Consider the following 16382-nt stretch of genomic DNA (forward strand, 5'->3'; position numbering starts at 1 on the left):
ACGAATCATTCTGGGCATGAATCACTTTGTTCAAACGAATCATTCTTGACATAAAAGGTTTTGTTTAAATGACTCATTCTGGGCATGAATCACTTTGTTCAAATGACTCATTCTGGGCATGAATCACTTTGTTCAAATGACTCATTCTGGACTTGAATCAAACGACTCAGTCTGAACTTAAATAGCGGTATAAACGAATCATTCTTGAAATGAAAGATTTCCTTCAAATGACTCATTCAGGGCATGAATCACTTTGTTCAAACGACTCATTCTGGGCATGAATCACATTGTTCAAATGACTCCTTCTGGGCATGAATCGCTTTGTTCAAACGACTCATTCTGGGCATGAATTACTGTTCAATGGAATCATGCTTGACATGAATCACTTTGTTCAAACGAATCATTCTTGACATGAATCACTCTGTTCAATGGAATCATGCTTGACATGAATCACTTTGTTCAAACGAATCATTCTTGACATGAATCACTCTGTTCAAATGAATAATTCATGACATAAAAGACTTTGTTCAAATGACTCATTCTGGGCATGAATCACTTTGTTCAAACGAATCATTCTTGACATGAATCACTTTGTTCAAACGAATCATTCTTGACATGAATCACTTTGTTCAAACGAATCATTCTTGACATGAATCACTTTGTTCAAACGAATCAGTAAGAATGCTAAAGTTTGGGACACATCCAAGCTTTTGTCACTCACTTTATTCTCTGTTTAAGCTAACGTGCTAGTCACAGGTAAACATCACCTGTACAGACGAATCGTGACTTTATTTTATTTATTTGATCATAAGAACCCCCGACAAACCCTCCGAACGCAGCGGGGTTTTATAGCAAGTGTATGTTTGTATAAATAAACTATTTTAACTGGAGTTTTCTTGTGTCTGATGCTCTTAGCGACCGTTGATCGATCCATAAGCTTATATATAAGATACCATCCAGACTGTTATCAGTAAAAGATCTGTCTGTCATTGTACCGCATGTGGCTGCGTTAAGGTATCGAAGGTACCGTATCGAATCCAGCTCCGCCTTACCGGTTGAGGCTGGGCGGCTGTATGAACAACGATTGGCCTGCTGTTCAGATGGGCGGGACTAAGCCGGATGTGGGTCTCTCTCTGTCGGAATGGTGCGGTTACGACCTCTGCCGGCTGATTAGAGGCGCCTACACGGAGATGAGGAAGGAGCGCTCTCAGGGTGCGTCTCTCCGCACGCAACGCTGGGTGGCGCCACACTCGTCAATGTGTGGGTGGCAAGATGCATACGGCTTGCTGCTCATTGTCTTCCATCCCTCAGACGGCGCCGCATCAAGAACCGCCACTCGACACTAGCTGATATGACCACACGGGCGTTATGTTAACCACGTCCAGAAGCGGCGTCGACTTCTCTGGGCTCGGAGGCATCCAGGATGGACCGTCACACAGTGGAAACGTGTATTGTGGTCTGTTATCAGCAGGAGTTGAGGGTTACCACTTTGAGGGGAAATTATTTCACCATCTACTGTCCATCACATTATCGAAAGATCCAAATCGATATTAAATATTTTGTTCAGTTAAATAAATGTCTTTTTTGTTGCTACAGTTATAGATTAGCATACGAATGGACCCTGTAGTGTTGTGTCAAATGCTTTATTAAAATCCAGAAATTATATTTTATTATAAATATATTATAAAGCCTTTATTGTTGTTTGGCAGCAGGCAGGACACTTGCATCATTCCTACGCGTCTTTGTTTTGCCAAATCTGCGTCATCACTTCGCGTCGGAGAAGCTCCATGCTTTATGGAGTAGCATTAGCACATTTATAAATAAACTTTTTTTTTTAATTGTGGAACATTGTTGCCGTGAAGATGAAGGAAACTCCGCTGTCCAACTGCGAGCGACTGTTTTTACTCAGCGCCATTAAAGAGAAGAAGGTAAACATTGTTTTTTTTCGACTTTAGCCTGCGTGCTAACATGCTAACGCGGGCCGAGTGTCGAATCGCTTCGTACTGACTACACAAGTGCACTAAGTAGGGTCTAAATACAATTACATGCAGTGCACTTTTTGATCAGTATCACGCCGTTTGAGACGTATCCACAAGAACCGGTTAAATGTACAACCTTTCATAAAAAATATGGACAAAACATAATTTTTTGTTGTTGTTGTTGTTGTTAGCGCTTAGATGGAAGACAAACCTACGACTACCGCAATATAAAAGTCACGTTTGGAACCGATTTTGGATGCTGTACAGTCAGTCTGGGTAAAACAAGGTAATATTTACTCCTCAGGACTAAGTTACTAGTACATTTTGGAACATGAGTGTGGGGAGTTACCTCCAGTCAACACCAGAAGCACTAAGCTTAGTCCCGTGTCCTGTGGGGGTCCTGACCAATAAAGAACAGCATGAAAGCAGGCTAAAAAGCATGCAGAGGAACAGCTGGACTACAGTCAGTAATTGTAGAACTACAAAGTGCTTCTATATGTGAGTGTAGAAACAAGGAGGTGGTTTTAATGTTTTGTGTTTGTATTAAATGTGATCCAGGGTTCTGGCTCAGGCGTCGTGTGAGCTGGTCCCTCCGAAAGACTCCCGTCCCACCGAGGGTCTCGTGTTCTTCAACCTGGAGCTTTCACCCATGGCGTCGCCCTCCTTCCAATCCAGCAGGTGTGTAACCTCAGACCTGGACCCGTGTTACCGTCCATCGTTACATTAACGCTTGTGTTGGTCCGCTGTAGACAGTCGGAGCTGCTGGTGATGCTGAACAGGCAGCTGGAGAGATGTCTGAGGAACTCCAGGTGTATCGACACGGAGTCGCTGTGTGTCATCTCAGGAGAAAAGGTCGGGTGTTCAGATGTTCATATGTTCTAGTCCCTAATTTATTAAACGCTGTTTCACAACCGATTTGGCAGCAATTACAGCTACAAGTCCTGGATTGAGGCAGTTTGTCCCATTATTTATGACGGATCCTCTTAAACGTCCATTAAACACATCCATGACTGTCACATACACCAATTAGGCTTTGATTCATTGATTCACTAGGACTCTTTTCTAATGAATCCCTCTGGACATGAACGACTCTGCTCAATGACTGAAAAACTCTGTTTAAAAGAATCATTCTTTACAAAAATGACTCGGTTCAAATGACTCATTCTGGGTATGAATCACTGTTCAAACGACTCGATCAGAGCTTGAATCTCTTTGTTCAAACAAGTCATTCTTGACATAAATAACTGTTCAAATGACTCATTCTGGGTATGAATCACTGTTCAAACGACTCAATTTGGTCATGAATCCTTGTGTTCAAATGAGTCATTCTGGGCATGAATCACTGTTCAAAAAAATCATTCTTGGCATGAATAACTGTGTTCAAATGAGTCATTCTGGACATGAACCAATCTGTTTAATGACTGAGTAACACTTGTTTAAACGAATCATTTTTAAAAATAAATCACTGTGTTTAAAAACTGACTCAGTCTGAGCATGAATCACTGTTCAAACGACTCAGTCTGGACTTGAGTCACTGTTCGAATGACTCAGTTTGGACATGTATCACTTCGTTCAAATGACTCAATCTGGACTTGAATCACTGTTCAAACATATTCTTTGAATGAATCACTGTGTTCAAATGACTCAATCTGGACATGAATCACTGTTCAAACAAATAATTCTTGACATGAATCACTGTATTCAAATGACTCATTCTGGACTTGAATCACTGTTCAGAATCATTCTTGACATGAATCACTTCTTTCAAATGACTCATTCTGGACTTGAATGACAGTTCAACCAAATCATTCTTGACTGAATCACTTTGTTCAAATGACTCATTTTGGACATGAATCACTCTGTTCAATGACTAAATAACTCTGTTAAAACGAATCATTCTTGACGTGAATCACTGTTCAAACAACTCAACCTCAAGACTTCATTCAAATGATTTATTCTGGACTTGAATCACTGTTTAAACGACTCAGTCTGGACTTGAACCACTCTGTTCAATAACCCTGTTCAAACGACTCAATCTGGACATGAATCACTGTTCAAACGATTCAATCTGGACATAAATCACTGTTCAGACGATTCAATCTGGACATGAATCACTGTTCAGACGACTCAATCTGGACATGAATCACTGTTCAGACGATTCAATCTGGACATGAATCACTGTTCAGACGACTCAATCTGGACATGAATCACTGTTTAAACGACTCAACCTCGACTTGAATGACAGTTCAAACAAATCATTCTGGACATGAATCACTTGGTTCAAATGATTGAATAACTCTGTTCAAACAACTCAATCACCTTGTTCAAATGAATCTTTCTTGACATGAATCACTTCTTTCAAATGACTCATTCTGGATATGAAAGACTGTTCAAATGACTCACTGTCACTGATGAATCACTGTTTAAACGACTCAACCTCGACTTGAACGACAGTTCAAGCAAGTCATTCTGGACATGAATCACTTCGTTCAAATGACTCATTTCGGACATGAATCACTCTGTTCAATGACTGAATACCTCTGATTCATGTCAAGAATGACTCGTTTGAACAGAGTTATTCAGTCATTGAACATTCATGTTCAGTGTCCAGAATGAGTTGTTTGAACAGTGATTCATGTGAAGAATGACTCGTGTGAACATGAATCGCTCTGTTCAATGTCTTCCATGCTTCCGACTGTGATCACCAGGTCTGGCAGATCCGTGTGGACGTTCACGTCCTGAACCACGACGGAAACCTGATGGACGCGGCGAGCGTGGCCGCCATATCCGCCCTCTGTCACTTCAAGAGACCCGACGTGGCCATCCAGGGTCGCGAGGTCACCGTGGTGAGTCCCGCCTCTCGGTCCTCGCTATCAGAAGTGCAGTCTGGGTTCTAAATGGTCAGAATGGTGTCATTACGTGTGTGTGTGTGTGTGTGTGTGTGTGTGTGTGTGTGTGTGTGTGTGCAGTTCAGCGCAGAAGAGAGGGATCCCATTCCACTAAGTGTTTATCACATGCCCATCTGTGTGAGCTTCGCCTTCTTCCAGCAGGGGTAAGAACAACAACCACGTCAGATGTTCACACCTCAGGGAGCTCACGGAGCGCTAAACGAATCCGCCGTGTGTGTGTGTGTGTGTGTGTGTGTGTGTGTGTGTGTGTGTGTGTGTGTGTGTGTGTGTGTGTTTTTATTCCAGCACGTATCTGCTGGTGGATCCGTGTGAGAAGGAGGAGCTGGTGATGGACGGCCTGTTGGTCATCGCCATGAACAAACACAGAGAGATCTGCTCCGTCCAGTCCAGCGGGGGCATCATGCTGCTCAAGGACCAGGTCTGTGTCCATGACTGTCCTTCAGCAGGTTCAAACGTCTGAGGGACTAAAAGCCAAAAACGTTCTTTATATTTTATCTATAAACTTTCTATTATTTCTGTAATTCTATAAACCTTCTATCATTTCTATTTATTTTCTATAAACATTTTATAATTTTTATTTATTTTCTATAAACCTTCTATCATTTCTATTTACTTTCTATAAACCTTCTATCATTTCTATTTATTTTCTATAAACATTTTATAATTTTTATTTATTTTCTATAAACCTTCTATCATTTCTATTTACTTTCTATAAACCTTCTATCATTTCTATTTATTTTCTATAAACATTTTATAATTTTTATTTATTTTCTATAAACATTCTCATTTCTATTTATTTTCTATAAACATTCTATCATTTCTATTTATTTTCTATATACATTTTATAATTTTTATTTATTTTCTATAAACCTATCATTTCTATTTATTTTCTATAAACATTCTATAATTTCTATTTATTTTCTATAAACATTCTATCATTTCTATTTATTTTCTATAAACATTCTATCATTTCTATTTATTGTCTATAAACATTCTATCATTTCTATTTATTGTCTATAAACATTTTATCATTTCTATTTATTTTCTATAAACATTTTATAATTTTTATGATTTCTATAATTTCCATATAATTCTATAAATTTATCATTTCTATACTGTCTTTAATTTCTATACATTTTCTATAATTTGTATAAACATTAGAATTTCTATACATTTTTATAATTTCTGTAAACATTCTACAATTTTTTTTAAAATTTATAAACTTTCTATAATTTCTTTAATTCTATAAATCTATCATGTATAATTTCTATACATTCTCTGTCATTTCTATAAACATTCTATAATTTCTATATCATTTATATACATTTTTTTATCATTTTATGTGATTTCTATAATTCTATAATTTTAAACTTTCTATAATGTCTGTAATTCTTTACATTTATTATTTCCGTATTGATTTTCTTTAAACATTCTATACATTTTCTATAATTTCTATAAACTTTCTATATAATTTCTATAAGTCTATAATTTCTAAAAAATCATTTTATAAATTTTCTACAATTTCTGTAGTTCTATAAATCTATCATGTCTAATTTCTATAATTTCTATACATTTTCTATAATTTCTATAAACATTCTATAATTGCTATACATTTTCTATAATTTCTATAGAATTTCCATACATTTTTTAATCATTTTTATATAATTTCTATAAATTTATAATTTCCATAATTTTTTATAAACTTTCTATAATGTTTGTAATTCTATAAATTTATTATTTCTATGTCTTTAATTTCTATAAACATTTTATTATTTCTATACATTTTCTATCATTTCTATATTTTCAGTAAGCTGTTTTCGGGATCTACTGTCCATTTACTTAATTATTTTTTGGGGGGCATTAAGGTGGCGCATATACTGTATATATATATATTTGCACATCTGTGTGTGTGTGTGTGTGTGTGTGTGTGTGTGTGTGTGTGTGTAGCACCTGCACTCACACTGTGGTATAATTAGAGCCTTGAAACCCATGAAAAGGTTCAAAACGGGTTTTTTTTTTTTGTTCATTCCACGAGCTACACCGCTGAGATTCAAACCCTGGATCCTCAGACCCCTCAGTAGTGGGCTAGTGTACTTTACCGCTGCGCCACCTGAACACATCAGGACCAAAAATAACCCATAATTAGTGGTCGAATAAAAAAAAAACGACTCTCTTGTTTTGTGCTCGTCCAGGTTCTGAGGTGCAGCAGGATCGCCAGTGTGAAAGTGTCCGAAATCACCGAGCTCATCAACAAAGCCTTGGAAAACGACAAGCGGGTCAGGTAAGGGGGGGGAAGTCACACGTGTTAATTGCGCTACGTGACCAGCAGGGGGCGTCAGAGGTCAATAATTAATTTTCAATGCAACTTTTATACAGTGTTATGGTTTGGTCGTGGACGATAAGGGCACAGATACTGTAAAGCTTGTGATAGAAACTATATTATACCCCTGTTCCTGTGTCTTGTGGGAATCTTCTCTTCCGGGAAGGATTAACTAGCTAACAGTCCTCATCTTGCCCTGATGCTTTGGGGCCCAAGGCTTAATTATCTGAACAATAATATGAGGTCAGGCACTGCCTGTTTCATACGGCGTGACTTGGAGGTAGCACGTTGTGCCTAGTTCACACTAGGGCTGCGCCCCAAATCGCATACTTACTAAATTGGAGGTATCTGTCAGTACCAACCTTACTAACCTCACATCGCCACAGTTAAAGCCCGACTATTCATTAAGAGCCTCACTCGCCAGAAAACCGCAGCTAGATCAGGTTGTGTGCAGAGTCGAGCTCCAGCCAATGAGAACGCAGGATACAGAATGATGGGAAAACGGGGTACGAAAAGTAAATATGTAGGGCGGGGCATAATATAGTTTCTATCACAAGCTTTACAGTATTTGTGACCTTATCGTCCACGCCAAGCCATCACTGTACCAATGATTTATTGCAAAAATACTCATTTAGCTCTGCCTCCCCCTGCTGGTCGCCCAGATTATTGTCTTTTTCTTCCATGTTTTTTCGCTTCATATCAACTCGGATCGCTCTCTTCTTGCTGACGTCCATTTTTGCAAGGATAAAACCCGCCCACACGCTATCATTGAACCCCCCTCGTCACTTTTTGGTATGTCTTCAAAATCCATAGGAAGGAAGGCGGGAAGTTCGGCTTCGCGGAGTCCACGCCCGAGGACAGGGTCACCGTCTCGAAGAAGGACGAGACCCCCGTGGAGACGACCGGCGTCCAGGAGACGGCGGAGGAGATCGTCAGCAACGCCGAAGCTCCTCCTGAAACGTATCCTTATTAAGTAATCGTATTCTTTATTATTCATTTGGATCGTTGTACGCGTAGATCCTTGACCGCTTGAGCAGCGTCTCATCTCCCGTGATCGTCGCCACGGGAACCGGACAGGTAGGAGAGGGACTGCAGAGCACGTGGGGTCTGGAGGACGAAGAGGAGGACATGGAGACCGGCGTAGACGGTCCAAAGAAGGAAGGTCTGTGTCTGTGTCTATTTAATGAATTTTAATCTCCCAACTGGCGTAGCCAATCCGCTGCTGGGGACCAATGGCGTCCAAGGAGCGACACGTTGCCAAGACTGGCGGGTCAACCTGGTATTAACGTCGGTCGCATAGAACGGGATATCTAACAAGCCGGTGGAATGGCGGGGTTGGTTGGTTGGTTTCATATAAGATATAATTTCACGGACCGGCGGGAGGATTTAACAATACTACGATGCGCTGCTCCCACCTAGGGGTGATAAGAGACAATAACACCCGATGTGTGCTGAAAATAGAAGCAGCGAAGTTGCTTTTCTAGCGTTCTCTAAGACAGTTCTCCGTCTGATACAGCAAAGCGATGCCTAACCGCCTTCGTAGTAACAGAGTCCAGGTGTCAGACCGGCCTGTCTGCAGTCCTGACTTCTCCTAACGTATGGAGAGTCGCGAGGGATGTGTTAACAAAGCTCCTAAGCTTCTGTGTGTGCTCTCCTGTGGCTCTCCACACATTTCTAATAGGCTTTAGCTTTAAAGCTCCACGTGTATCTGTGTTTATCTGGATTTTCACTTTTAAACTTGTGTTACAGCTCGAGAATCAGAATCGGCTTCTCCCAGAGTCTAAAACGCTTCCGGTTCAAAATGAAATTTCACTCGCTGGTTTACTACAATAAGAGATGGGGACTCGAGTTCGAGCGACTTCAGACTCGTTTCAAATGACTCGTGACTCGCAAAAAAATGACTCGTGCGCAACGAGAGTCCCTAACGTCAGCGTGTGTTAACATTAGTTACCTGTGACAATTAATGATGTATTATATTCTGATCGTGTCTCTAATAACGCTCCGGCCGTTTTAACCCGCAATGTGTAAATGTTCCGGCCAGCTTCCGGCGTAGCGATAAAGCGTCGCTCCCTACCTTTGGAATCTCACTTAAAATGGTGGAATACCCTACGTAGTGTAGTGCACCTTCTGATTGTAATTGTTAGTAAGAAACGCTGTTATTTTTTAATTATTTAATTATAGTTTTTAATTATAAGCACATTTACAAAATAACGGATTCTATTCCTAATTGGACGCACGCTTATAAATGTAATAGCATCTGGAAGAACAGAAGCTCAGGTAAGCAGCGGTTATGGATTTGTGTTTATTATATTGACTCGTGACTCGACTCGGACTCGTATTTTGTGACTCGTGAACATCTCCGAGTCAGTTTTACCACCTCATATCGAACAGTTCGTCTCATTGGAGGAGCTGTGAAAAGCCACACCCTATAGGAAACGACGGCACGGCCGGCGCCTCCCATGTGGATGTTTTGGATCTGCTAGAAGATCCATCCATGTCCGGTTCAAGCCTCGTGGCAGAGGCTGATTTTCTCCAAGGTTCTCCAACGTACCAAACAATGGGGATCCCCTCGACCTACGTTTTTTGGTCCTTCCAGACTCGCATTAGGCTAAAAACTGCATTTGTGACCTACAGACGCAGACGTGATGGTCATCTCAGACAGCGAAGAAGAGGAAGTCGTGATTCTGTCTAAAAGTGGACTGAATGAGTAAGTCACACACACGTTTATCACTCTATATCAGGTCGACGGTTCTAAATATAAATCTTATGAAAATATTTCTCTCCTACATAATCCAGCTGAAGGAGGACAGGATGAGGGACGTCTGAAGACGAAGCCACCAATGTGCATCCAGACGTGCAGAAAATGATTAATACACGTTTGATAAATAAATATTCTTTTTTACACTTGTGTGATTTACTGGGGGATGGCGGTGGCTGGGGGTGAAGCGATGTCCCTGATGGACTGAGAAGAACAAGGGGGACCGACTAGGTAGGAGTGGACAGTGAGTGGACACGGTGTTTAAAAACTCCAGCACAACACACACTAACACACCAGCACCATGTCAGTGTCACTGCAGTGCCGAGAATGATCCACCACCTAAATAATACCTGCTCTGTGGTGGTCCGGATCACTGGAGAAGTATTGAAAGCACTATTAACACTAACACTGAAGTAATATTAATAATGTTATGGACTGTAGATGGTGAAAGTCTTTGCATTCATGCATAACAAAGTACGCAAGCGGTTTGTACACTACCGCCGAGATCTGGGGACGACAGCCTAGCCGTCGGGAGTTGCCGTCTGTAGTGGGGGGGAAACAGTTATGATAGCATCAATTCTGGTGTCGGCTACGTTCAGTATTTGGTCTTCCAATGTACCAAGAACAAAATCTAATGTCTTGATTGTATTACGTAACACGATTTATGTCACTGACCAGTCCTGTAAAGCTCACGGTTAGGCCGTGGCGTCAAATCTAACAACTTAAAAAAACATGTCAAGATTGTTGGACTTCATTGAGTGCAGTCCAATTAGCTTAGCCACCAGCTACAGTCAAACACACGAAGTTAAACGACGTTATGGAATTTTCTAGACCGCCGAATCACAGAATGTATATTACTGACGCAACATATTACAGGGCTCTGAAGTCTCACGCATTTCAACAAGCTCACACGCTCACACATGGTCCATGTGTGGATGGATGGATGGATGGATGGATGGAACTAACTTTCTTTCTTTCTTGTCATTGCTCAGTACAGGTACAAGGCAACGAAATGTAGTTAGCATCTACCAGAAGTGCAAATAGTAACATTGTGCAAAAAAAACAGAGAATATTAGTAACATATATCTATGATTAATATGAATATAAAGTTATACTATAGCTATTTACATATGTGAAATTATATCTATGTACGTAGTACTATATACATAATAGCAATAATAACAATAAGCATATTAATAAAAAAATGAATATGTATTATAATAATAGCAGTAATAATAATAAAGATTAGTTAGGTATACATTATAATTATAACAGTAATAATAATAAAGATTAGTTAGGTATATATTAGTAATAACAGTACTAGTAATAAAGGATGAGTAAATAGTAACTATACAGCTGTAACTATAACTATGGTGGATGGTGAAAAAAACCATAACTATACATATATATGTATGACAGTTGTGTAAAGTGCAGGTGCAATGATAAATAATTACAACAGTCCAGCGTGCAGTCCGGGGTGATGGTAAAGTGAAAAACTTTGTGAAAATGTTAAATGGTATTATCTATAAATTCCTGCTTTAGCTAATTTTAGCTTATTGATAGTTTATTTTATTTCTATTTCTATAACCTCGAGCAATTTTTTGTTAATAATTGTCTAATTTTCATTGTGTATGTTACATCTTGGCTGTGATTGATGTATTCTTTTGTAATATATTTGTTGTTCAATAAAGTTTATTAAAAAAAAAAAAAAAAAAAAAGGTGGAAGAGAACCATCAGGATCATCAGGACCCCCCCCCTCCCATCTCACTCCAAGCAAACTTGAAAACTTGAGAGCCCTGCAACATAATGACAGAAAGTCCACGATAAACCTGTGTTATAAACTTAAATAAACTTAAATTCGGTAAAGTATTTGGCTAAAGTTGAGGGCAACTGATAGCTCAGTGGTTAAGGTACTGGACTAGTAAACAGAAGGTTGCCGGTTCAAGCCCCGCCACCACCAAGTTGCCACTGTTGGGTCCCTGAGCAAGGCCCTTAACCCTCAATTGCTCATCATGTTCCACTCATTGTGTAAGTCGCTTTGGATAAAAGCGTCTGCTAAATGCTGAAAATGTAAATGTAAATGTAAAGACGTGCGGCGCGTCTTTGAGCTGAGGTAAATAATTGTACTTTTTAACGACAACTGCCTTGAAATGAAACATTTGCTGTATTCGCTGTTTACAAAAGGACTAATTTTATAAAGAAAACTAAAAAGATATGGATAAATTTAGTATTTATTTATAAAGAGAAAACGTGAGTGGCCCGTACGGGGATTGAACCCGCGACCTTGGCGTTATTAGCACCACGCTCTAACCAACTGAGTACACAATATATGTATATTACTTGTTTATACATGCATACAATATGATTTCGCGACTGATTTAATCTTTATTGTATATAATTTCAATGTATGTGATAAAGTTATAGCGTGTTGCGCATGCGTGCATCGTTTGACCCACTGAATCGTTTTACACGATTCTTTGAAGTGATTCGTTGATACTGAATCGCTTGCCTGAATGCCTGAAATGTTCCGTTTGTCTATTATAATTTATAGTTTTATAATTTACAATTTTCCATTTATGCCAGATTGTCTTCGTTAATGACTTATTTGTATCATTCAAGCCATTTAGCTCTACATACATTTTCACTCACTTAAACATGCATTCAGATGTAAACAAACTGACCCCTTCATCATCATACAGGGTGCATTTGTGTCCCACCCCGACATCCAATTCCGTCTGTGCTTTTGCTCATACTGTATTAATATTAATGTGCCTTTCGGTTTAGTCTGGCTCGTCCACATCCATCCCTCAGAATTCAAGGAAGACAAGCATCCAGGCTGTTCTCTGTACTGTAGTAGTGGTAGTACCCATGTGGTAGCACAATCAGTCGAGTCTTTTGCCGTCTTCAAAGATTATTAAATACTTTCACGACCTCTTTAATAAGTACTTAAATGAAATTGGGCTTTCTCCAAAGGTGATGAGCAAGCCTGGAAACCAAATAACAGCCATTACGTACCAACCTGACGTACATACCATTGGGAGATCTTCTGGTGGCACCGGTGGTTTAATATGAGATTTTGATGGTCATTTGAGAACAACCGCTGTAGAATATTTGGTGTGTTTATGATAGATAGATAGATAGATAGATAGATAGATAGATAGATAGATGGATAGATGGATAGATGGATAGATGGATCGATGGATGGATGGATGGATGGACGGACTGACGGATGGACAGACAGATAGTTGAATGGATAGATAATAGATAGATAGATAGATAGATAGATAGATAGATAGATAGATAGATAGATAGATAGATAGATAGATAGATAGATAGATAGATAGATAGATAGATAGAGTTAGACAAAGGACTCGATGTTTCAATCCCAAGTAGTTACAGTTGAGACCTTGCTAGGACCACCCGGTGATTTTACCCTACACGACACATCATCAGTTGTGTACCCCAGTATCTTTAGGTGTTTCGGCCATTAATCACAAGACACCCTCCTCTGTGGCAGGCCCACCACAGGCTGATCAGACCTGGGTGTGTGTCGCATAGGAACTGGGTGGTCACTTTGCCCCCCATGCCATTTCCTTTCTTCGCACCCACAGCCAGTGACTACTTCTCTCAGCTGTGGTGGCAAGCTCTTTGATGGTTCTCCTCTGAGCTTGCCCTCTGACACCCACCTCTTTCAGGAGCCTTATGGTGGAGTTAGCCACAAACCCCCTACAGCCCACCTCCACTGGACACACCAACACTGTCCATCCCCGTTCTTCTACCTGGGCTGCAAGGTCAGAATATCGCAACCTTTTCCTTTCATAAGCCTCATCAATGGCTTCCTCCCAGGGCACCGTGAGCTCGATGATATAAACACGGCGACAGGAGTTGGACCACAACACCAGGTCTGGGCGCAAGCTTGACACAGCAATGTTCGGTGGAAACACTAGGCTCTTGTCAAGGTCAGCCCGCAGTTGCCAGTCCCTGGCAGTACCCATAAGGCTTGAAATTATGGGAGGGGCTCTGGTTGGCTGTCTTTCACCCTCCCGAATAAAGGCTATTGACGTTTGGGCCTCTTGATACGCATTAAGTGGAGCAGCATTTGTGGCGGTTCTTTTCTCTTCTATGGCTGAGGCCAGACAACGCAGCACTTGATTGTGGCGCCAGGTGTATCTGCCTTGAGACAGGGAGGTCTTACAGCCCACAAGGATATGCTTGAGGCCTGCTGGGGCTGAGCACAAGGAACACGCCGGGTCCTCGCCAAACCACAGGTGTAAGTTTGTTGGCGTAGGCAGAATGTCATAAGTGGCCTTTATGATAAAGCTTAGCCTGTTAGACTCCATATTCCATAGCTCGCTCCAGGAGATTTTCTTTTTGGCAATTCCATCCCATCTCATCCACCGACCTTGCTGCGGCTGACTGACTGCTCTGACGCACCTGGATGCTTCCTCTTGCCTTCGAATCTCCTCCACCACCATTCGACGGCGCTCTGCTGGAGAAGCTTCCCCCCAGGTAGGAGCCGTTACTCCAAGGCCAAACCCCCCCCTGCCCTGTTGCACATGGCCAACTATGTCTCGCTGTCTGAGAGCCGCCCTTGCATCTGCCACTACTGCCTTTGTTGTCCACTTCTTGCCAGTTCTCAAGACCGGGGCAGCACAGCGTACCAAAGGGTCCCGAGACTCAGACAGGGTCATTTCCAGTCGTGCCTTAGCACACCTGTACTCTTCCATCAAGCTTGATATTGGCAAGGAAAGTGGCCCATCAACATACAGTCCTACGCTGCTCATGCATCTTGGTAGCCCAAGCCACCTCCTTACTTGAGCATTCACTAAACTTTCCAGTCGGCTGATATGTGATGAGGTAAACTCATAGATGGTGATTGGCCACATAAGGCGGGGCAGCAACACAAACTGAAAGCACCACAGCTTTAACTTCCCTGGGAGGCCAGTGTTGTTAATTTGTTTCAGGCCGCTGATGGTGTCCTGTCTGAGCTGTTCAATTTGTTCTGTGTCATTGAGGGTGGCATTGTACCAGCGTCCGAGACTTTTAATTGGCTTCTGTAAGATTGTAGGGATTGGCTCATCGTTGATGGTGAAAATGTCATTGGTGATTTGGCCTTTAACGACTGAAATGCTCCTTGACTTGCAGGGTTTGACCTTCATTCCTGCCCACGATATGTTACTTTGAAGCTTTTCCAACAGCCGTTTTGTACATGGTTTCGTAGTCGTTATGATGGTCATGTCGTCCATGTATGCCCTGATTGGGGGCAGACGTGGGCCTCCATCCACACGCTCCCCTCCAACGACCCAAGCTGAAGCCCTTATAATCAGTTCCATAGCCAGGGTAAATGCCAGAGGAGATATGGTGCATCCTGCCATTATACCAAGTTCCAGCTGCTGCCAGGCTGTAGTGCTATCATGCAATGTCATACAGAATTGGATGTCGCGGAAGTAGGCCTGGACGAGATTTGTTATGTTGACAGGGACGTGAAAGAAGGCAAAGGCTGTCCACAGAATTCTATGTGGTACTGAACCAAAGGCATTGGCTAAGTCCAGAAACACCACATGCAGGTCCTTCTTTTCCCTCTTGGAGGACTGTAGTTGGTGCCAGATGATGCTTGTGTGTTCAAGACATCCAGAGAAACCACCAATTCCAGCCTTTTGTATCGAGGTGTCAACAAACTTGTTTTCCAGCAAGAATGTAGACAGTCTTTGGGCCACAACGCTGAAGAAAATTTTCCCTTCAACATTTAAGAGACTTATCTGTCTAAACTGGTTGATGGTTGATGAGTTTTTTTCCTTTGGGATGAATATTCCTCCAGCTCTTCTCCACACCCTTGGTATGATCTCCTTTTTTCATGCCAGCTTCATTTGGTGCCAAAGATACTTCAAGACACCAGGCGTATTCTTATACAACCTGTATGGGATACCATTGGGCCCTGGAGCTGAAGCCATCCTTGCCCGCTTTACTATGTTGACAACCTCCTTCCATGTTGGGGTGCTTGTATCCATTTCATGCACGGGTGGGTGAAGTGGTGGCATGTCTGCTGGAATGGTTACAGGTTCGTGCCTTGGGTTGGATGGTGTGTCATCCTCAGAGTAGGTGATCTTCAGGAACTCTTCTATGTCCTTCAAAGAGGCCTTCAAAGTACCAGATTTCTCTTGTACGAAAAGGCTTTTGGTGAACTTGAATGGATTCCTGAAGAAAAAAAAAAAAACCTTGCTCGCTCCTTTTTTCTGCGTTGTCTCCTCAGATATTCCGCCCTCCTCAGCGTTACCAAACGCTGCTTGATGTCGCTCTGAAGGGCTTCAAGTCCACCCCTCTCTAGTTCATTGGCCTTCTTCCATTGTTTCTTTAATTGCCTGCGTTCTTTCACCAGCCTCTCAATCTCCTGTTGTCGCCTTGATTTGTCACACGGT

The 16382-nt window shown here is 41.4% G+C and overlaps 1 protein-coding gene across 1 annotated transcript; it reads left to right on the plus strand.

Moving 5' to 3' along the window:
* The first annotated feature begins 1780 nt into the window (after positions 1 to 1780).
* exosc9 (exosome component 9) lies at positions 1781 to 10110 on the plus strand. Its single transcript, XM_063008332.1, has 12 exons — positions 1781 to 1928; positions 2171 to 2265; positions 2538 to 2657; positions 2729 to 2831; positions 4688 to 4825; positions 4949 to 5031; positions 5174 to 5306; positions 7081 to 7169; positions 8022 to 8168; positions 8246 to 8370; positions 9843 to 9915; positions 10005 to 10110. The coding sequence occupies exons 1-12, from the start codon at positions 1863 to 1865 to the stop codon at positions 10006 to 10008; spliced, it is 1176 nt and encodes a 391-aa protein (XP_062864402.1). The 5' UTR covers positions 1781 to 1862; the 3' UTR covers positions 10009 to 10110.
* The last annotated feature ends 6272 nt before the right edge of the window (positions 10111 to 16382 follow it).

Source organism: Trichomycterus rosablanca, chromosome 14, assembly GCF_030014385.1.
Source record: "Trichomycterus rosablanca isolate fTriRos1 chromosome 14, fTriRos1.hap1, whole genome shotgun sequence".
NCBI classification, from domain to species: Eukaryota; Metazoa; Chordata; class Actinopteri; order Siluriformes; family Trichomycteridae; genus Trichomycterus; species Trichomycterus rosablanca.